The sequence below is a fragment of the Crocodylus porosus genome, unplaced genomic scaffold (genome assembly GCF_001723895.1).
Source record: "Crocodylus porosus isolate Cpor-Errol unplaced genomic scaffold, CroPor_comp1, whole genome shotgun sequence".
NCBI classification, from domain to species: Eukaryota; Metazoa; Chordata; order Crocodylia; family Crocodylidae; genus Crocodylus; species Crocodylus porosus.
In genome coordinates, this window is record NW_017728950.1 from 48,214,524 (window position 1) to 48,236,621 (window position 22,098).

Genomic DNA, 22,098 nt, shown 5'->3' on the forward strand with positions numbered 1-22,098 from the left:
TCTGTAGTAGACCCCCATCGTCAAATTGCTCTCACCACGGTCCCCTTGAATCTTAACCCAGAGCACTTCAGCCTGCTCTTCCTCTGACCCCATTCTGCTGGCAGAGGATGTGTAGTGCTCCTTGACATAGAGTGCCACACCCCCACCTTTCCTTTCCTTCTCTATCCTGCCTGTAAAGCCTATAGCCCCTAATGCTAACTTCCCAGTCATGGGATGAATCTCACCACGTTTCTGTTAGCTCTATGACATCTGGGCTTGAACTAGCTATTCTGAGGGCAAGTTCCTCCTGTTTATTCCCCATACTGCGAGCATTGGTATATAGGCATTTAAGGCCTTGCAATTCCTCAGTGGCAGGACATAAAGACCATTTTTACAAACTAAAAATTAGCCGTATGTCCATAACAGGTCCTAGATCTGAAAGCCCCTGCACTCTGGGAACTTGGGCTCCTTTGTACTCAGCATACGTCTTAAATCATGTTTAGATTCAAAGTGGTAAGTAGCTCTCGTTGCTACGAACATACACCTCTTACCAGTGCTCCACAATGATAGAGCAATATCAGCAGGTTCACAATGTAGTTTGTCAATAGTATATCATTCTGTCTCTCTCTTTCCTCTTCTGTATAATCCTGTACTTCATCTTTCCTTTTGCCTCTTCCTGCTGAGGAGAAAACTATGCACTTATTCAGATGCTTTTAAAATTAATTCATGCCTTACCACAGTTCAGCCTCCTGTACAGATACCAAGGCCCAGATCATCAAAAGCATTTGGACAGTAACCATTTGAGGATCTGGGCCTAGATTCTACTTATAGGAGTGAGAGAAAGGAAAGGGAACAGGAACCCAGTCTTGGAGACAACAGACACTCTTAAATAGCAAAACTATAACTTTATGTCCACAAACCCTTCAAATTAAATACCTGCCTACTGAATGTCTAGTGCTCAAATCAGGTTTTCAGCAGCCCAGGGCATGTCAAGCTGTTTGATTCACAGTCTGGTAGTCTGATCTGACGCTAATGGGATGTTTGTTGTGTGGTACTTCCCCATCTCTCTGTTGATGTGTATTTCAAGACCTGCATGCGGATTCCTATACAACTCAGTTCTTCTTGGCACTGTCTTGCTTGTAATATGGTTCAAATCATCTCCTTCTTTTCAGTCCCAGCAAGACCGTTTTGCTGCATTCTGTCTTCCAGCTTAGTAGAAGGGAAGACTTGTCAAGTCCTTTACAACAATGATCCAGTAAAACTTTTTTTTAAAAAGGGGGAGAATAAATAAATAAAATAAAAACCGAATTCTGTCCGATGTATTTTCTTTGTAAGAGTCCTTGCTGTAGTGAAGCAAAGGCTGATGCTCTGTTCCTCCATTTTGGCTGCTCCATTCTTCATGCTTTTCCACAAGTCCCACAGCAGCGAGATTTGAACTGGGTGAGTTGACAGAGTTTGAGTTGCTTCACCTTCTCACAGTACCTGGTGGTGTCTCTGCATTCCACTAATCAAAAGGGAAAAATAAAGAAAAATGTGGTGAAACAATGAAGGAATCATTACCAATCTCAGAGAAACTGATTCTTCGAGAGTGTCTTGTTTGGAAAAGGGGGACATGTACCCCACTGAGGGCACATCTACATATGCAATTAATGTGCCTGATTTTTCTGCACAGAAAATTCAGGTGCATTAAACTGTGCCCAGGCACTCACCTGAGCATGTGCCCATTGGGAGCAAAACTGTTCCCAATGAGAGCAATTCAGTCTAGGGCTGCTCCTGCCCTTTCTGTCCCCTGCAGAAGCCAAGGGGGGCTCCAGGATCCCATGCGTGCCAGCCCTGGGCTGGCAGGGGGCATGGGAGCGGGTCCCAATCTCTGGAGGCAGATGTCTCCCAGCTGCATGGAGATGGGACTGGTCCCATTCTCTGCAGGGTGGGGAGAGCTGTCCCGGCTCTGGGAACAGATGCCTCCCAGCTGTGTGGCAATTGGGATTGCCCTGAGGGTTTCTCCCGGCTCTGGGGAAATTGGGGCTTAGCCAGGCAGCAGTGGCCCCCTGCTGCCTGGGATGGCTGGGAGCAAATTGCTCCTGGTCAGGGTCTATACAGGTGCTTTAGTGTATTAGTTAATGCTCCATTTTTCTAGTACTGGCACTAGCAAATAGTGAATTAGGCTAATTTAATGCCCAGTAATTGATGCGCATGTGTAGCCAGTGATGCTTTACTGCATATTAGACTAATCTAATGCACAGTAAAAATCATCTCTGTCTACATGTGCACATGTAGATGCACCCTGAGACACTGGACTTCAGACTGAACCTTGAAAATGGGAATTCAGGTGGGCTCAACAAAGAACTTAACATTCAGCTGTTGTTTCTAGAACATGAAATCAGAGAAGAGGCTAAACAGAGGTAAACATTAGGTTTGTGGAACACAGATTTCAGTGTAGCTCTCACTGCACTGGTTGGGGCTTTTCCCTATCTTAGATATAGGAAGTCAGTTGCTACATGAGAGATAAAGGTGTAAGTAAAACAGGTATAAGATTTTCCCTCCTTAAGCACCTTCATGAACATTAGTCTAGTTCTAGAGCTGAACGTGTAGCCTTGGATAGAAGGATTAAACTGGCTCTAAGATACCTTTTCTTCTTTCTTAAATCCTGGGCATTGGGAGTTCCCTAGTATAACTGCAACAGCTGTGGAAGCCTGTTTAATTTACATCAGCCTCCAGGTATTGCCCTGGTGTGAAATCTCCACAAAATTATCTGTGCTGTGGCACCCACCAAGCCCCACATGGTTCACCAGGGCTTCTGAGGGCATCAGTGGGCAGATTTGCAGCTGTTTTCCATAGTGCCTTTGCCAAAGGACCCTCTCCTGGCTAGCAGTGGGGATTTCATGGATCACAGAATCATAGAAAATGAGGGCTGGAAGTGAGGTTGCATAGTCCAATCTCTTACTCAAAGCCAACTTTATAATCCCAGCCCAGGCTTTGTTTAGCCAGATCTATTTGAGGGCCTATTTATGCCACTGACCTTTTTATTTGGCCCAAAGGGTGAGGGTGAGGATCTCATCACCTTCAAGCTCTAGCTGTGTCTCTGCCCTATTCTCTTTGATTAAGACAACTCATTTGGGGAGGATTGAAGGGGAGAGGAATGTCTGCCAAGTCACTGTATTTGCATTTAGAGGAAGGAGAACACCTGGTGTAGGTGCTGTTTTCCCTACAGTGATGCTGCAGAGTGGTGTTCTGCACAGCACTGGAATCTCTGACTACATAGCATTCTCTAGGAATGGGTCTTTAAGCTCAATAATTGGGAACTATAACTGGCAAAGGGTAAGTGATCTGCATTTTTGCTGCCTGCTGTACCCAGATGGAAACTTGACATATAAAGCTTAACTTTGGGAGAGGCACATCTGTTCCAGATTACTTAGACCTTTTTCAGTATTTATAACTTGTATGCTTTTTTGCAGGCCCAATTAAATGCTTGTCACCTCAAAGCCACTTCTACTCCGGGAATTTCCAGCACTAGCCAGCTATTCTCCTTCAGGCAAACAATCTATTTCTAACTTTTCTTTTTCTCCATGCCAGTAACAGAAACTCAAGACAACCTTTTCCTTATTAGCAATGGGATATTCCACTGGTTCCCACCCCTAACAACAACAACCAATTTGTGAGCTATTCTTGTAGAAATGTTGGATTTTGCAGGCTGTATTGCTCAGCTTGTTAAATAAATATTTGCCCAAGAAGCCCACTGTACTCTGGGTCCCAGGTTCTGCAGTGAAGATTTTTTCCTGCAGGAACATACTATTTTCACAGGGGGTGATGTTACAGCGTTGCCAGTTGGAAGGCCTTGGTCTCCAAGAACAGTAGAGCTCTTGCACGGGTTTGTTGGTGCGGACATGCACACATTCCACACGCCTTGACTGGAAGCCGTAGTTACCACAGGTAGCCGTGCACACAGTCCAAAGACTGACTCTCCAGTGCACACCGCAGAGCTCTGTCCAGCAGTTCTGAGTGCTCAAAGGCCTGTGAGTAGAAGGGACTTGTGTATTATCAGCATACGACACAAGAAACAAAACAGGGAATCACACGTGGTCTTCCCCAAGTACTGGAAACAGGAACACTGATCCTGAGCTGCTGGTCTTGATCCAGTGCAGCTCCATTGTCCAAATGGACTAAGCCAGTGGTTTTCAACAGGGCTGTGAGAAATTTCATCGGTTGTTTCATTTTGAAGCTGTTTTGATGCATTTCAAGCTTGAAACAGTGAAATCCAAATGAAACAAAAGACTTCGAAACAGCTTCAAAATGAAATTAGGGCACTTGAAACATTTTGAAAGTTTTTAAACATTTTGAGTTTCAAAACTGGGCTTACTTGGCTTCAGCATTGGTTCCAACTGGCAGCAGCAGCATGCCATCATCCTGTGCACAGATCCAGGGGCCCGCGCCACCTGGGAGGAGACTGGCACAGCCCTGCAGCCCTCCAAGGCGGTGTGGGCCCTGGGATCTGCATGCGGAATGACAGCAGGGTGTTTCTCCTGGCTGGGGCTAGTGGCAGCAGCAGTCTTCCCAATGCTTGGCATGGGCTGTGCACAGTGCCGGTCCCAGCTGACAGCGGCAGCCTCCTGTCATCTGGTATGCAGATCCGGGGGCCTGCACCCCTGGGAGGAGTCTGGCATAGGCCTGCAGCCCTGCGGGAGTGCTGGCTCCTGGATCTGCATGCTGGATGACAGGAAGCTGCCACTGCCAGCTTGGACTGGCGCTGGGGAAATTGCTGCTGCCACTGGCCCAGGCAGCAGTGGCAGGCTCCTGGGAGGATTGCGGAGCTGTGCGCTCCCGGATCTGTGTGACAGATCCAAAGAGACTGCTGCTGCCACCTATGATTGGCACTGGGCACAGGCATCAGAGGCAGCCTCCTGTCATCCAGTGCACAGATCCAGCAGCCCGCAGCCCTGGGAGGACTGTGGGGCTGTGCCCGACTCCTCCCAGGGGTGAAGACCTCTGAATCTGTGCACTGGATGACAGGAGGCTGCTGTTGCTTCCCAGGGCCAGCGGCAGCAGCATTCAGTCTCAGGCACCAGTGGCAGCTTCCTGAGGGCCCACACCCTCAGGAAGACTGTGAGGCTGTGCCCAACTCCTCCTTGGGGTGCGAACCACAGGATCTGCAGGTTGGATGACAGGAGGCTGCCACTGTTGCCTGGGGCCATCACCTTGGTGCTGTGCCCAGCTTTGGTCCCAGGTGAGAGTGTCAGCCTCTTCTCATCCAGCACACAGATCCAGGGGCCCACACCCCCAGGATGGCTGCGGGACTGTGCCAGACTCCTCCCGGGGATGCAGACCCTTGGATCTACGTGCCGGATGACAGGAGGCTGCTGCTGCTGGCAAGTGTCATGAGTTTTGCTTTGAACAATGTGAGGTTCAGCTTCCCAGAAACCTCTACACCTATCTCCTTGAAACTTGGCAGGCTTCATGCCCTCAGAATGGGCTATTTTCATCAAATCAGGCAAGAAATGACAAAGGCTTAGGCATTTTCATGATTTTCCATTATAGCCTATGGGCGAAATGATGAAATGGGTAGAAACAGCTAAACATTTTTGATGAAACAGAATGGAATAATGCTTTGAAATTAAATTAAATGATGAAATGAAACACTGTCCCTTTGAAATGGTGAAACGGACATTGAAACAAAATGGTGCTGTTTTGCACAGCCCTAGTTCTCAACCTTTTTTCATTTGCAGACCCCTTTCGAAATTTTAAATGGAGGTGCGGAGCCCTATGAATTTTAAGTGTGTATTCACATGCTTTTGATTGATCATAGTCATCTTTTGTGGATCCCTTAGACATAGTCTGTGGACTCCCAGTGGTCTAAGGACCACAGATGGAAAACCACTAGACTATGATAAAGCTCTGGCTCACTGACTTCAACTTACGACAACATAGCTAGGCTCAGAGGGCCAAGTCCTTAGTTTAGATATATAAACTGCTATAGGTCCAGTGGAATTACTGGAACTATATGACACTTTACATCCATTGAGGATCTCACCTAATTATTTTTAGCATTTCTTTCTATCCATAAAGCATGTAACAATCAGATGCTGCTTACAGATGTACTGAAGAATTGTCATGAACAAAGAAGTGACTAATAAAAACCAGCAAACCTGCATTGCTTATAAACCCAACACTCTGGTTTCTTTGTAATAGTTTGACAGATGACATAAGCAAAAACCTGTGACCCCAATGTAACTTTTTCCTTCTGTACATGCTATCAGATAATACCCAGGAATGTTTGGTGCTCATTTAGTTGTCGTACAGAGGAAATATTGAGATTATGAGCCAAGAAACCTATTAGATTATTTTTATCATGATTTGAGGTATGCACTGATTTTCAGCTCAAATTTTTCGCAGAAAAACGCAAGTTCTTTGTGTTTGTTTTTAATTTACAGCTCATGGGATTTGCCACTCTGGCAGTTCTGGAGACTGAACTATATTAAAGACAGCAACAAGGTGATCTTAACTCTCTTCTAGAATGATTTGTTAAATCTGGCTAGAAACAGACATTGTCTTTGTGCCATCATAAACATTTTTATGGTGCCACAAAGCAAAGGCGAACTTGCCATAAATGCACACATTTTTGGCTGTGATAAAAGGTTCTATTAATCTATGCTGCTATTTTGGGTGCTGCTAGGGCTTCAGGGCCTGATCCTGTGTACTCTGGAACTCCTCTAGCTGCACTGGATTGGCGCCTGAAGGCCCAGGAGTGCCTGCCTGGATGTCCTTATTTGTGGAACCATGCACATTGTGCTATTGCACCATGACTCGAGATATGCATCTACAAGTGGGGAACCCAGGGTTCCCCTATTTGTAGTTGTCCCACAGGATTGGACCCCTGGGAACAGCAGGGCTCCAAACCTGTAGTACAATGGACGATTTTTGTGTTACCTAATGAAGCAGGTCAGCTCTGCTGGGGCATATCCTGGCACAGCTGATACTACAGCCAAAATGATGTCTGTTTTTAGCCTCTGTCTCCAAAGAGTCTTTGGTATCCCTACCAAGTTTGCCAGTTGCTGGCTGATTAATGCTAGTTGTGACAGTTTTTGGTCATGTGGGATGCATGTTCACTAGAAGGGCAAATCTGCGCCTTCTGTGAAGAGATGGCCTTAAAACCACTGTGGGCCTAAGTCTCCTGTCACACCATTCCTACACATATATCCATTGACTGCAACATATTTTTCCTGTTAAGTGAATCAAGCCCCTAAATCCAAAAGATAACTGTAAAGATATTGGTCCCAGTCATAAATTTCTGTATAAAACAGTGGTTATAGTGAGGAAAGATTTCACTTCTACCTTGGCAGGGCACTACACTGATCAGAAGAAACAGAAGTGCCATCTTTGGTCTGACAAAAGATTTTTCTATGTTGCACAGCCAATCGCAGTCCAATACACGGCCCATTACACTGTGAATATAGAAATAATACACTCAGTGGAAGAAAGGGACAGCATGTAGCCTACTTTCTGAAGCTCTTTCTAGGAGCAGATAAACAAAGGTGCATGTCACTGTGAGGTAGATGCTCTCGATCACTTTACACCGGCCTGTAGGCTTTCAAGATCAAGTGTGCAGTCATCTTGTATCCCATTTAGCCTCTCTCAGGCAGCATTAAAACTAATTTCTGTATCACTCTGTAGATTTACTCCCCTTCCCTTCCAAAATTTCAATCTTAAATCCAAGATTGACCAAATAAAATGCTCTTTTATGCTATTTTTGCAGAGCTTGTGATTCATACAGGAATTCTTGCTGTATTCCTTTTGCTGTGCATGTTACAGCTTGTACTCTCACAATTTATAGGCCAGTGGCTAATAACAAATGAGAATCAGACCAAGAACATCTTTCCTTAAACTAACAATTTAAAAACTTTGCACAATAATAAATTAGAATGAAAAACCTAATGAACGTAGCGGATCAGCAAGGCTTTTCAACACCTAGTGACTCAAATTCACCAGTTGCACACTGAAATTTAATATTCTTCTCCCCTTCCTAGTTTAAATCACAGACAGCCAAAGATATGGAGCACCATTTCATTAAGTGTTCATTAACCTGCTTGATTTCTAGGCAGTCAATCTCTACTAACTTTTTCCAGCAGGGTCCTGCTGCTTGGGACATGGAAGAGAATGGACATGAATGCCCCCAATACCACTAGTGGGTAGGGATTTTTCCTGACTGTAGTCCTAACCTCTTTTATCTCCTTCCTCTCATAAACTCTTTTGCCCCTGCAGAGTCTCCTCACACAACCCCCTCTCCTGCTGTTGGTTTTCACTTCCCTGAGGGCTGGAAGAGAGAGAAGCAAGTCAATACAAGGCATTCAAATGCTTTCACTGGACACTGGGTCAGACCCATACTGAGAAAAGGTGCATAGAGAAGACATTCATTTGAGTAGGCAGATCATGGGCAAGATATGTACATGCTGGCAGTGTTCATCACCCACAGACTTGAGTCAATGGGAATTTTTGTTTTGAAGCACTGCTTGATTAGAAGAAAACTCAGACCTTGGAGGTCAAACAGCCTACAGTGATTTGCTTGCAGCAAATGAAAGAAGACGGGAGAAAAAAGCAAGGAATTAGTTTTGGAGAGGATTAAGTCATCTTTTTATTTTCTTTATAGTTTGGGGAAGCTAATCACTGAACCTGGTCAATATGAACCTGACGTCACCTTGGGTGAACTCTGTAATACAATAGTGAAATGTCACTGATCTGCAGCCAATGTGCTATTCCTAATTGTAATTAAATAATTTTCTTGTAGTCATGGCTTGGAACTGAGCAGTCTAGGTTTACATGGATGTTGAGAATTTTTTTTTCAGGTGGGAGAAATATTATACTGAAAAGCACAAAGGTCAGATGTAACAGATGAATTCATGCCTCTGACGATCTAGACTGGGTATGACATCATGTGGAATGACATAACCCACCAGGCAGATAAAACCACCCCTGCAAGGTAACCGGCCAACAGCAAGAGTTATACAATCCTTACCTGAAATTCCAAAGGAAGTAGAAATTGAGCAATTTGCTTCTTTTTTTAAAAAGAATACTGCAGTCTTTAATCATATACACTTCATGATAACTCAATCTAATTTTCTGAATCAATTTCTTCCAAAACATACATGCAGTTAGTTTCAGATGATCAACAGAAATGGTTATTTTGCTAAAACCTCTGAATGCATTGCAATAAACTTTGTTCCTCTAAAATTTTGTAACATTGATTATTACTTTTGATTAAGCAAACTGGCCAGTGTTGCATGCTGCTTAATAAGTGGCTTTTTAAATTTGTGTTCAGGACTATGTTTAGAAAAGAGTATGACTAATTGAGACATAGCATCACATTGCCATGTGAGAGATAACAGAATGAGATAGTACACTTTATTTACCATTGCTTTCCAATTGTCCTACTATGCAGTGAAAGACTACAAAATAGATAATGATGACATTACTGAGGATAATGTCATCATTGTATATACAACACTTATGCTATGTAATAATTTCAATAGCCTTTTGGTGGCTTTCACTAAACTTGTTTCCTTATCAAGGCCTGACCAATACTTTTATGATGTTGATTGAAAGATACGACCACTTCAGATTTGCTACAGATAAACTGTTCTTTCATCAAAAATGTCTTTCCTGCCAAAAGTGACATTAAAATATTTGACTAACGCATCAAAGCAAAGCAAATTAGCCCCTCTGGATTAAAGCCTGTTTTTGATTCAGTCTACGCCCCTAGGTAAGGACTTGAACAGGAGAACTTCTGGATTCAAGCCTCTGCCTTGGCTACAACTATTAGCTCTGTAGGCCTAGACTGTTGCAGACTCAGTAACCTTTAATTGTGGCCCAGCCATTATTGAATGAGAGCAGGCTGAATGGTATCACATTGCCTGCATGTGGGCTGCAACCAAAGTACATACTTCTTCTAGGAGCTTTGCTAGTGTGGAGAGTTCCATAGAATGAAAGACCCCAGGGTCTCCACAAGAAGAGGATTTCACACATAGTACTATGAATTATTTACAGCTTACAGAAACCTTTGTAATGCCTGAGGACTATGTTAAGTAGTGAGAGTTTCAGAATTTGCAAATTAATGTATGGAATTCTTAAAATGATTTGAATCTAGTCTTGTGTGACACTTTCCTTTGTGTACCAGTTCAAGTGACCTGGATTTCACAAGATCCCAGGCAACCAGGAAACCTTTGCAAATTTGGGGATTTATAAAAAGACCCTCCTACATGTCCAGGAAAGGAACGCTGAATGAAAGGAACGTTAAATGCTGCATAACCCAGATATTCAAAGTTTGGAAGAATGTGGGCTTCCTTACATTCAGATGCAAAGAAAAGTTTTAGCAGCGGAAGCAAGGATTGAATGGGCCATGAGAGCTGACCAAACCTCTCTCTCATGGAGACTGACTTTTTTCAACCCATATTGAGACATTGGCCCAGCAGCCTGAGGAGGCTTTTGCTGCCAATGTCCAAACTGCAGCTGTTCAGGAAAAGGGTTACGAACTTGCCAGGGTTATGTTCATCAGTGTAAATAACTGCAGAGAGGGACTGAAAGAAGAGTAGGGAAGCAAAGGGCTAGGTGCAACCAGCCTTTAATAAGTACACAACTCATCATACAAGAGACAAAGCAGGGAGCATTTCTCAGCCCCAGGCAAGAACCAGTCACAAGCACAGTTGCTGCACCTGGAGAAGTGTTGAGACTATTTTCAGCTGACTCTCCTCAAGCACGCACATCAGGGAAAGGAGAGGGTAGGGCCACATTTGGCTTACAGTACAGAACAGTCTGGCACATTGAAGAGGGTGTGAAAACAGGCTGCTCCAACCCAGGGGATGCATTTTTCCCCCCTCCCTTCACAAGCATCAGGAAACTTGCAGTTGGTTATGCCTGACTAAGGCATGTTCCCTCCATAAGCTCTCCTTGAGAGAGTGTGCTTCTGTGCTCAAGGCAGTGCCCATCTGGGACAATTCAACTGAAAATGCCCCTGCATGGGATCAGCCTGCTGTCTTTGTGAAATTCATGATGTTTAGTTATACCAATAATCCCATGTACAAAACATGAGGCTGTAGGCTGTCAGGAGCTCAACTGCCTCTTAACCATTCACACACCATATTAATGATGGATGCAGAAGCATTGCTTTCATTTTCAGTTGCCACCCTGCAAAACAAGAGCATGTGTGTATGTCTGCATTTTTTATTTGGTCCTTACCTGGCCCCAGGAGGAGGCCCCCCACTCCATACATGGTTGCCTGTTACAGGACTGGGTGTCCACTGGCCGTTTAGCCACTTCAGCACATGCATCGTTCAACATGGGGGTAGAGCTGCCTGCAGCTGTCAGTCTCTGGCATGTCACCCGGCGGGTCTGGACCCCTCCACCACAGCTTTGAGTACAAAGGGACCAAGATGTCACCATCCACCTGATGAAGTAATGCAAAGGAGGTCAGGGAGCAGAAACACAGTAGAGAGTCATGAGTGGCAAAAGAAATAGAATCACGGATACTACAGAATACAACTCCCCTGAACTCACATATGTACTTCAAGAAAGGTAGCCATGCTGAGAGGTGCTGAGTGCCCTCAGCTTCCATGGAGGTTGAAGGGGAGCGGAGGAAATTCCACACCTCATATGAGTCTATTCTCTAGAAAGCAGTATCTGTTACACATAAGAATCTCTGCTAAGGTTAATGGGTCTGTAAGGTAAATTATTTTCCTTTTCCCTTGGATTTGTTTGTAAAACACAAGTAGATATTTCTAATAGAGTTCTATTTCCTGGTGGTATAACTGGCTATCTAAGAATTACTTAAGTATCCTACTGATATAAAGCTAGCCTGCAACTCCCAAGCCACTCCCCATTTTGCTATGGACATTGGGGGCATGCTGATGCCTCCCCAGCCCTTGCTGACTCCTGGTCCCTGCACCTTCTCATTGGCAGTCAGGATCATTTAGAACATCTTCAGGCTACCCTTGTTCTATGGGGTTGGACGGGTGCTCAGGGAACTCAAAAATGGGGAAGCAGGAAGGGCATCATTGCACCTTTCCTCCCAAGATGAACTGTGCATCCCAGGGCTGAAACTGAGCATCTGAACTCAAAAATGAGTTCATTTTTAAAAGGCACTAAAATTAACAAAATAATAACAATGATGATAAAATCAGAGATCAGCTCATCACCAGCTACAGATGGGGATAACACAGTTATTTTATTGCTTAGAGATCAGTTGTCGTCTTCCATGCTCTGGATAACATGAAACAACAATGCTCTCCTGCTTGTGTGATTTGCAGCTCGTTGCTGGCTGTTAGATCTGCTTTGTGGAACATTTGAGAAAGGTGGAGTCTTTGACAGCAGTGAACTGTGGCCATGTCCCTGTGTAAGCACTGAGGCTAATGGGGATACCAAAACTCTTTGGGAGCTGGGCTTATGTGCTGGGAGAAACCAAGCTTTTAATGAGAAGAGACAAAGTAAGCCCCTTCCTAATGCAATGGTGCAATATGCAAAACAATATTTGGAGAGAGGCTGGGGAAAGGAGGGAGCCAAGTGATTATCAGTTCTCTGAGGATTTTAGGTCAACTCAGGACCATGGCTCAAGCAGAATTCAAGCTACTTAGCAGGATTTATGGGTTATGGGGAAAAGCTCAGCATCTCCCTGAACACCAGCATCTTATGGCTATTTTACAACCTAGACAACGGGTGCATTCCAATCCTTTGGACCCCTTCTACTCATGCAAAGGCATTCACTATATTTCATCAGCATTCTGCTTCTTATTACTCCCCACTATTGCAGAATCAGGAAGTAACATCAAATAAAATAAGGAAATAAGCAAGCTCTCAGCAAAGGGGAAACATTATTTCTCTTCTTTGTTTCCTGTAGTTTGGCAAGGCTGAACTTGCAGCTTCTCTGCCCCTTGTAAATCTCTGCCTTGTGCTTCAACCAACTTTTATTTCCAAACATACATTTCAGCAGTTTTCTTGGGAGCTGGGAGAGAGAAGTGTGGACTTCATTACATCTCAGAAAGGGGATAAAAGGACATAAATCATTCCTGTGGAAATATTCCCATCAGCAAGTCAAACTGCAAATATTAATGAGCACATTTCATATTTCATCAAGTCTCCCCTGGTTTCAGCTGCTTCTTATGACTCAACTGGCAGGTCCGAAAACATTGCCCAAAGAGAGGTACAGCAATACATCACAGAAAGGTACTGAAATGGCAGCCCTGCCATCGGCCTGCACCACAGTTAGAGCAGATTCCTGAAAAGCTGGCTGCTTTGTTTTCATCAAGGCTAGGGATAGACATTCAAAAAGTCTAAGCCTGAAACGATTCAAACTTTGCAGGTTAGTTTAACCTGGCTAGGCTAAATCAGTTTTGTAACCAGACAGACTTCCCAGTGATGCAGGCATGTGCCTGCAGTGGGCCAGGCTAAAAGCTGGGGGCACTAGAGCAGCCCTCCCTTCCCCTGTGCAGCGGTAAGCTGAGGGGCGGCATGGCCAGACCCTGGCAGGGTGCTCTGATTACACCAGCAGGGAATTGATAACAGTGTTTATCACCCCATCAAGAAAACGACAGAGGGACATTACCAGTTACCTGCTGATTCTGCCTGTTGATTCAGCATGAACTGTAGCCAGCATGTGGTCTGCTAGCTAATAGACTGACACTTCTCCGCAAGGCAGAGGGAAGTGGGAGTTTCCTGCTTAGCAGGGGGTGGTGATGCGGAGAGGGGAGCAGCCTGCAGTCCCTGCTGTAGCTGTAGCCAAGGAGCAGAGCGGAGGGGGCAGCCCTGGTGTAGAGCAGAGACCCCTGCCCAGCCCAGAGAGCATGCTGGGATGCTGGGAGAGTCTGGTTTATCTTAAACCAGCAAGGGGTCTCAGACAGACATTGCATAAACTGGTTTGAGCCAAATCAGTTAAGTCTGATACTACATTCAACAAGGTTTATCTCAAAATGGCCATTATTTCAGCCATTTTTAAACTGGTTTATGTGCAGTGTTCTGTTACAGGGTTAAATGAGTTTCTGATCACTTAAACTGGTTTATGTGTAATGTCTGTCCCTAGCCCAAGACTCCTTCCATTACTCAGTGGAATTCTGAGTGTCAGAAACTATGGACTCATGCCTAGCTCAAATATAGAACTACAAAACCAGGGTTAACCTGCGGAGGTTAGTGGAGTTACACTGAGTATTTCTTTGTGTCACTGTGATCAGAAACTAGTCCTATCACCACAACTGTCCAGTGCACCTTGTCTTTGTGTAGAAGCAAAAGTTGAGCAAGGCAGATATTTAAAAAAAAAGCAGGAAAGGAGTTTTTGCATAGAAAATTTGTTGCATAGAAGTCTTGAGTGAGGAGCCACTGTAGTGCAGAACTGAGGCTTGTTAAAAGCTGGGGAGGGAATGAACTTTCTGGACAATGACAGGAGACTGTGGGTTAGGTTTTGTCCTGTACCAAAACCTGCGGGCATTAGAGACTGTGGTGGGTTGGAAACAATTCGCAAGCTGGTTACCATTCATGGATTTGCAAGCTCTCCTGTCATTAATGTCAGTTCTCATTTTTCCACACGAAAACCCTTGAGGTTAAAAAAATATTAAGCCTCATGGAAAGGAGCACAGAAAAGATCTGATATATTATGAAATGTGCCATCGCATAATAACTTTCTACTACCAATCTTGGAGAAATCACTAGTTGACATTGTTACACATGGTTTTGCAAGTGCTTTTTAGTGCATCGTTGAAAAATGATGTACTGTTAACTTTAGGAGGTACTTTTTCTTTCAGAAGGCACTACAGATGAGAGAAGAGTTTGCTCTGTTTTACTCTCCTAGTTCATAGGGAAGAGTTGCTTCTTAGTGCCTGAGCAATGTTGCTGGGGCTAAATTTCTGAAACATGGAATTGTTTACATGCTATTTCTGACTACCTTTATTCTAGGTCTGGTGTATGCAGTGTAAACAAAACAAGTTACTCTACAAAAATACATAGGTTCTGTTAGGGTAACGATATGAATTTTGGGGAGCACTGAGAGTGCAGCTGAATTAAGGCTTTTTTCTGCATCTCAGCAGAGCTGCTGGTCACAAGGCAGAATGATGTATTAAGAATAACCTTGCAAATGCTTAGGCAAGCAGTTTTCTAAACCAAGTTGTAATGTTAGAGCCCATTGTGTAAGAAGAACAAGATGCAGCCCACCTGCTATCATCAGGAGATAAAGCAGAAGCAAGACCTTAGAGATGAAGGAGTCAGCAAAAAAACAGAAAAAAACAGTGATTGACCGAGAGTACCCGAGTTCATGGCCTTACGCATGCGCTCCTAGCAGAGAGGCATGTAAATGAATAAAAGGCACAGGCAATTATATGCTAATGAAGTAAACAGTAAACTGAGGAGGAGCTTGAGACGGGAGGAGAAATGGGTGGAACAGAAGGAGGAACAGAGGTGGAACAAATGTTAATATGTATGAACCAAGGTGTATAAAAGGTGAAAAGAACAATTGTTCAGTGCCGGCCCCCGGTTTGTTAGTTTTTTGGGACCCTTGTCTGAAGCTGTCCCCATTCTGAATAAAGCTGTTGTGAGCAATGTGCGCTCCCTGCTTGCTCTGGCTAATGAGTAACAGGATCCATGAGCAATTGGATCATCATCTCCCTAGTTGTTGGGTGCTGCATGGAGTTGGGGTCTAACAGGTTCCACCTCACTTATTTCTCTGCCAGTGAGAAACTGACCTCAAGGCCCTAAAATCTGCTTCTCCTTGGCAGAGACAGAGAGACAAAAAATGTATTTATACCATAAGAGCATCCCATTCAGAACCAAGACCATCTTTCCTAGTTGTTGGACAAACAGAAAGGCACTGTCACTCTTCCAAACAGTGCACAATTAGTCTGGAGTTGACAAAGATTCAGATAACTAATGAGGTTTGAAGCACAGAGGAAAACTGTCCCCTCTAGATTAGAAGGCAGAGTAGATTTGCACCTTGTAGACTAACCAAAGCGTGTGTGTTATGTGCGTGTGTATTGCTAATACATTGCTATACGTTTCTAATAGTGAACTGTGGGCAATCCCCTCTAATAGAAGTAGTAGAGTTCAGCTCCAATTCATACCATGAATGTTTTCTCTAATCCTTGCTGTTAGTCAAGATTTTTTTCCTGGACAAACCCTAGAAAAGCTGATAATTTGTTGTCCAGTGTAGAGTTAAAAGGATATATGGCATATCAACCATGCAAAGACGAACCTGGAAGGACAGTCTCTTCTGTTACAAGCAATGGGTTGTAGCATTGGCTTGGGCTTCTCTTTGCAGAGGGATATGTTGACCTCTGTCCCACCTAGTAAGCACCGGAGTAGGGGTAGCTGCACCCCTCTGTTACCACAGGAAGCTGAACATGCCATCATCTTGTCCACTGACCACCAATATTCTGTCACAACCACAAGACACCAAAATTAACATTTAAAAACTGTCTGTAAAAGCCTGTTAGTAAATAACAGAACTAGATGACTCTATCATCATTCTGGAGATGTCTTTCAAGTCAAAATTACTCTTAATAAATATTTGGAATAGATGCCCCATGTTTGGGAAAAGTATTCTTCCTACAAAGCACGAGGAAATTCTACACTGCTTAGGTCACTGTCTTTTTTAATATGGCAAAAGCTTTGCCATGTATTTATCTATATAAGAAACGGCATAGGTGATATGTGATTTCAGCTCCTTTAATTATTAGTGCACTAGACTGTGATTTCATAGTTTCATAGTAGCTAGGGTCAGGAGGGACCTGAACAGATCTAGCCTGACCCCCTGCCACAGGCAGGAATGAATGCTGGGTTCACAAGACCCCAGACAGGTGATCATCCAACCTCCTCTTGAATTTGCCCAAGGTAGGGGCAAGGACAACGTCCCTGGGAAGTTGGTTCCAGATTTTGGCCACCCTAACTGTAAAATATTGCCTTCTGATCTCTAACCTAAACCTATTCTTCATCAGCTTATTACTATTGTTCCTCATTACCCCAGGTGGTGCTGGGGAGAAAAGGGCTCTACCTATTTGCTGTTAATCTCCCCTGATGAGTTTGTACGCAGCCACCAGGTCCCCCCTCAGCCTCGTCTTGCTGAGGCTGAACAGGTTCGGGTCCCTCAGTCTCTCTTCATAGGTCCTGTCCTGTTGCCCTCTCACCAGCCGGTGGCCCTCCTCTGAACCCTCTCCAGGCTGGCCACATCCTTTTTAAAGTGCAGCATTCAGTACTGGATGCAGTACTCCAATTGTGGCCTGACCAAAGTCGCATAGAGAGGGAGTATCACCTCTCTGGACCAGCTTGAGATGCATCTTCAGATGCATGACAAGGTATGGCTAGACTTGCTGGCTGCAGTCTGGCATCGGCGGCTCATGTTCACCCTGGAGTCAATAACGACTCCAAGATCCTGTTCTGCCCCTGTGCTTTCAAGAGGGGAACTTCCCAGCCTGTATGTATGCTGTGGATTCCTTCTCCCAAGGTGCAGCACCCTGCATTTATCTACGCTGAACCCCATCCTATTCTTATCTGTCCACTTTTGTAGTATGTCTTGGACAGCGTGCTTTCCACCCCCTCGTCCAAGTCACTAATGAAGATGTTAAACAGTGCGGGCCTGAGGACCGAGCTCTGGGATACCCCACTGCTCATATCTCACCAGGTTGAGTACAACCCGTCCACCACTACTTGCTGGGTGCGCCCCATCAGCCAATTTTTTACCCATTCAACTGTGTAGGCATCAATGCTACAGTCGCTTAATTTATTGATGAGGATGGGGTGAGAGAGTGTCAAAGGCCCTCTTAAAGTTTAGAGAGACTACGTTCACTGCGACACCATCATCCAAGAATTTGGTTACTTGGTCATAAAAGGCAATCAGGTTGGTCAGGCAGGACCTGCTTTTGATGAACCCATGCTGATTGCCCATGAGCATGACCTCCCTGCTGGCCTCCCACAGATGTGCTTCTTGATGATTCTCTCCAAGCTCTTCCTGAGGTGAGGCTTACAGGCCTTTAGTTACTTGGGTTCTCTGTACTTTGGAAGACTGTAATTCCCTACTTTGCAACAAACTTCCCGTGTGACCATAGCCAAATCACTCAGGTCTCTCTGTGCTTGTGTTCCAGCTCTAAAATGGGGATAAAAGCTCTTTCATTATGAGAAGGAGATAATCAGATACTATGGTAATGGAGAAAGGGACAGATACATACAGGCCCTGGGGGATATTTTATAGCAATCCTGCATGATACTTAATTGAATCATCCAATGGAATTTAACAGAAAATACTAACCTCTATACACTTATGAAGTCATTTCAAGAAATTTAAAAGAGAATTGATATAACTAACACACAAATGTGTAGAACTGTAGTCCCATTAAGTTAATGGAATTATACTGATTTAAACTAGTTGATAATATGCTTTTATGCCAGTTAAACAAGGAAATTCAGATCCACTCAAACAAATTATGATGTCTGAACTGAATATTTAGAGTTGTCCCCATCTGATTTCTATACAGCACAGTTAACCCACAAGTTTTCAAGGCACTTGGAAAGTGGAAGGACTTTGTTTACAGTATACGCAATGCGCAATATATATTATTATTGTAAAATATTATATATAATAGTGGGAAAAAGTGATAATCTTGGTTTTAACTGTATATTTTTAATATTACTAATTCTTGGATATATGCATAACACCCAGTAATTTTCAGGCACAGGAGATTTTGGTGTCATATGGCTGAATCTCCAGTGAGAGACTATCAAGGGGCGCAACTGCAGGTAGACAGTAGATATTTAATGCCCTCCTTTGCAAACCTACCCGTAACTTGCAAAACTTATTCAAATTCTAAATCTAAAATTAGTGGCAAATGATACCCAAAAATTAAGTTCTGAAGAGGAAAAGTAGTATGCGATTATGGGGTCATCTGACCTCAGCACTCTTTCCTGCCTAGGCAGGGGGTCAGACTCGATGATCTGTTGAGATCCCTTCTGACCCTAGCATCTATGAATCTATGAAAAGATCAGCTAGTAAAATTAATCTGTAGACTGTTAGCAATCTAAAGTGATGCTTTCAAATTCCAATTCAAATACATATATTAACAACAACAACAACTTTGGTCACCGTTTCTCAGCTGGTGATTCATCACCCTCAAGAGATTCATTAAAGTGAGTCAGAGGTGTGGAAAATATTACTGAAATCTAAAACAAAGAAAATCTCATCCCTACTCCCCTGCATTCCCTTACCCTACAAGGCCATGTCTTAGTTATTAACCTCAGAACAAACCTGGCAATACAACATGTAGCTTTGTCATGGTTATCCCTGGTACCCCTGATAAATCTCATGGGCACATCTAAATCTCATAGTAAATGAAAGGAGGTCACAAAATAATTTCACGTCGAATAAGGTGTCTCCAGTCCAAAAAGATATTTTGGGATAGAGCCAACCCTCATCTGGTGCTGAAGGGTAGGGCGGGTGGATTGGCACCACCCTTATGGGGCCCTAAAATGAGCTCCCTCTTCTCCCTTTTCCCCCTTCCATTCTGAAAAGAGAGCCAGGGCTGGGAGGGAGGAGGGGCTTTTGCTAGGGAAAACTGGCTGCAGGCTTGCAGACAGCAGCTGGATTCCCCAATCCCCACTTCCCTCTTGACCCAACAGTGAACTTCCATTTGGTCTGGGGGATCATTGTAGCTCAGAACACTTCCTGCAAAGTGTTATGAGTTACCGTGGGGAACTGCTGTCCTGTCTGTGCCCTTAGCAGACCTGTCTTCTAATTTATCTTTAGTGGCTAAAGCACCAGAACAACTGAATACTGCAACTACTACTCTTGGCATCAGGGTAAAGGAATGGAAAATGATGATAAGCCAGGTTAACGGTAGCATCCTGAGCATTTTTTTACCTTGGATTATAAGAGATGTTTTTTGCATCAGTGAGCCAGCTTCATTTTGTGCAAGGCAGCTGAATTCACCCTGATAACTGTCAGTGATATTTAATATCTGAAGAATCTGACCAGCTGCCAAGATGTGGTGTTTAATGCTGATGGGCTGACCAGCATAAAACCAGGTGATGTTAGGGGTTGGATGACCACCTACTGGGCAACCTAGAAAATAAGAAGAGAAATAAACCATCTGCCAGCAAAAGGAAAGTTAAATTTTCCATAAGTCACATAGTGCAGAGCTTAGTATTTTGATATCAATAAAATGTGGTATCTAATTTTCCCTTCTTTTTGTCAACGATTAATGATTAAGTAATGCTTGCAATGGCCATCTTAACAATAGAAAAACAGTTAAAAAATAACCAGTAACTTATTGCATTTCCATAATAGCTTCCATGCAAAGATATAAAATCACCTTTTAAATCATCCAGTGACCTCCCTCTAGCCTTGTACTTTTTTTTTTCAAAACTACCCATTGTTATCTCCCCAGTAACCACTTCATTACTTGCCTTAAAATTCTTCTACTAATGTTCAACTTAATACTTTTCATTGTAACGGTACATCTACACATGCATTTGATCTGGGATCAGTTTATTCATGAGTAAATGCTGCCAGGCAGGCATCTACACATGCAGGGACTAGAGAAGATCTGTTGCTAATGGCAGCAAACTGGTCCTGCTTCCTGGGACCCTGACATGGGTCCCTGGTGCCACAATAGGGAGCTCTAGGCTCTCCCTGGGTGCTAGCCCAAAGGCTGGAAGGGAGCACTGGACCAGGAGACATCTGTCTTCTGGCTGGGTTTGGGACATAACAGATACTCTGCCCCCTGGGGCTGCCTGCTGCTGGGGTGGGGACAATGTCCCCCTCCTCCAGCAGCATGGAGCTCCTGGCCCTGGCTCCCTGATAAGGTGCAGGGGGCTTGGGAAAAGCTGCAGGGGAGGGACTGCAGGGGAGGGATTAGTGAGATTTACTGTGTAGTAAGCATGTGCACATATAGAGACACATGCTTACTTTGCAGTAAACTAAGCTACTGTGCAGTTAAGCATCTTGTGTAGACATGCCCACGCTGTGTTAAATGCTTTTACTGAAATCCAGACAGATTTGATGGACACCATTTCCTATGTTTCAAAAAAACCCAGTTATCATAGCAAATAACTAGACCTTGAACTAGTTGGACACAATCAGCACATCCAGATGAGTGTGAAGGTGCAGTGCTGCAAATCCATCTGTAGCACCACAAACTGAAATCACCACATAAGCACACATTCTCCATGCTGCTAACTTGCAGCACAAAAGGTTTTTTTGACACTAGGAGATCCATGTGTCCAGGCTTCACGTGCCCAGATTGCCACCGCTGGAGTCCTGGGGTGGCCCCAAAGCCAAGGTAAGGCTGCCCAGGTGCTGGCCCCAACCTCCCCAAATCAACCTGGGGCAATTTGCCGCATGCCAGAACATGCATGCAGGGACATTCCCTGGGGACAAATAGTAGCAGAACAACTATATGTCACTATTTGTGCCCTGGGAAACACACATGCATGTTCTAATGAATCTTTGGTAAATACCTCTTGCATTTTATCCAGCTTCCCATGCACTCTGGCACACAGCATATTGCCCGGCGTGGGGGGGAGGGGGGAGGGAAGGCTGTGACCAGTACTGGGGCTGGTTCCAGAAGCCTTACCTGGGGTCCTGGGAGCTTCCCAGAGGTGAAGGAGTGGCAACACAGCAGCAGAGTGCCTGGTTGACAGCCAGAGTGTGGCTCTGGCCAGCTGGCATCTGGTCTCAGGCAGTCATGCTGCTGCCATGTGCAGTGCCCCATTTTCTTCAGCTTCAGGTTTTTTTGATACTGGCATTTCCCATTGTCAACACCCACCTGATTCAACCCATTTGTGTTACAAATTAGCAGTGTGGGAATGCCTGCATGTGTGGCACATGTAGCCATAGATGGGTCTATGGCACCACATACTGCATGTTTGCACTCATATGGATGTCCCTTTGAGCTCTCTCTTCCCAATAACTGCAGCAATTTCTCTTTTTGGACCCTCTTTCCCATTAGCCACCATGACTTGAAGAACATTTACTTTCATAAGCCTCATTGAAAACATAGCGAAGTATTCACTTAGTTTCTGGCACCTATCTAGATGATCTTTATTCTCTACTCGATCCTTACTACACTGTAGTCCCACTTCTTCCTGTGTTCTTATCATATAGATCATATATATATA

General features: G+C 44.2%; 1 protein-coding gene across 10 annotated transcripts in view; it reads right to left on the reverse strand.

The window, feature by feature from the left end:
- Positions 1 to 345: 345 nt before the first annotated feature.
- The window catches only part of ADAMTSL1 (ADAMTS like 1), a 639,880-nt gene continuing 618,127 nt past the window's right edge, over positions 346 to 22,098 (reverse strand). For 5 of the 10 annotated variants that reach the window (XM_019554877.1, XM_019554874.1, XM_019554873.1 and 2 more), the window contains 6 exons: positions 19,841 to 20,041; positions 16,187 to 16,367; positions 11,200 to 11,407; positions 7,306 to 7,415; positions 3,770 to 3,990; positions 346 to 1,483 (listed from right to left, as the gene is read on the reverse strand). In XM_019554877.1, coding sequence (XP_019410422.1) covers positions 1,377 to 1,483; positions 3,770 to 3,990; positions 7,306 to 7,415; positions 11,200 to 11,407; positions 16,187 to 16,367; positions 19,841 to 20,041 — 1,028 coding nt within the window. In that variant the 3' untranslated portion in view covers positions 346 to 1,376. Of the gene's footprint in view, positions 1,484 to 3,769; positions 3,991 to 7,305; positions 11,408 to 16,186; positions 16,368 to 19,840; positions 20,042 to 22,098 lie in introns of those variants that run through there. The other 5 variants (XM_019554878.1, XM_019554881.1, XM_019554880.1 and 2 more) reach the window with 5 other exon arrangements.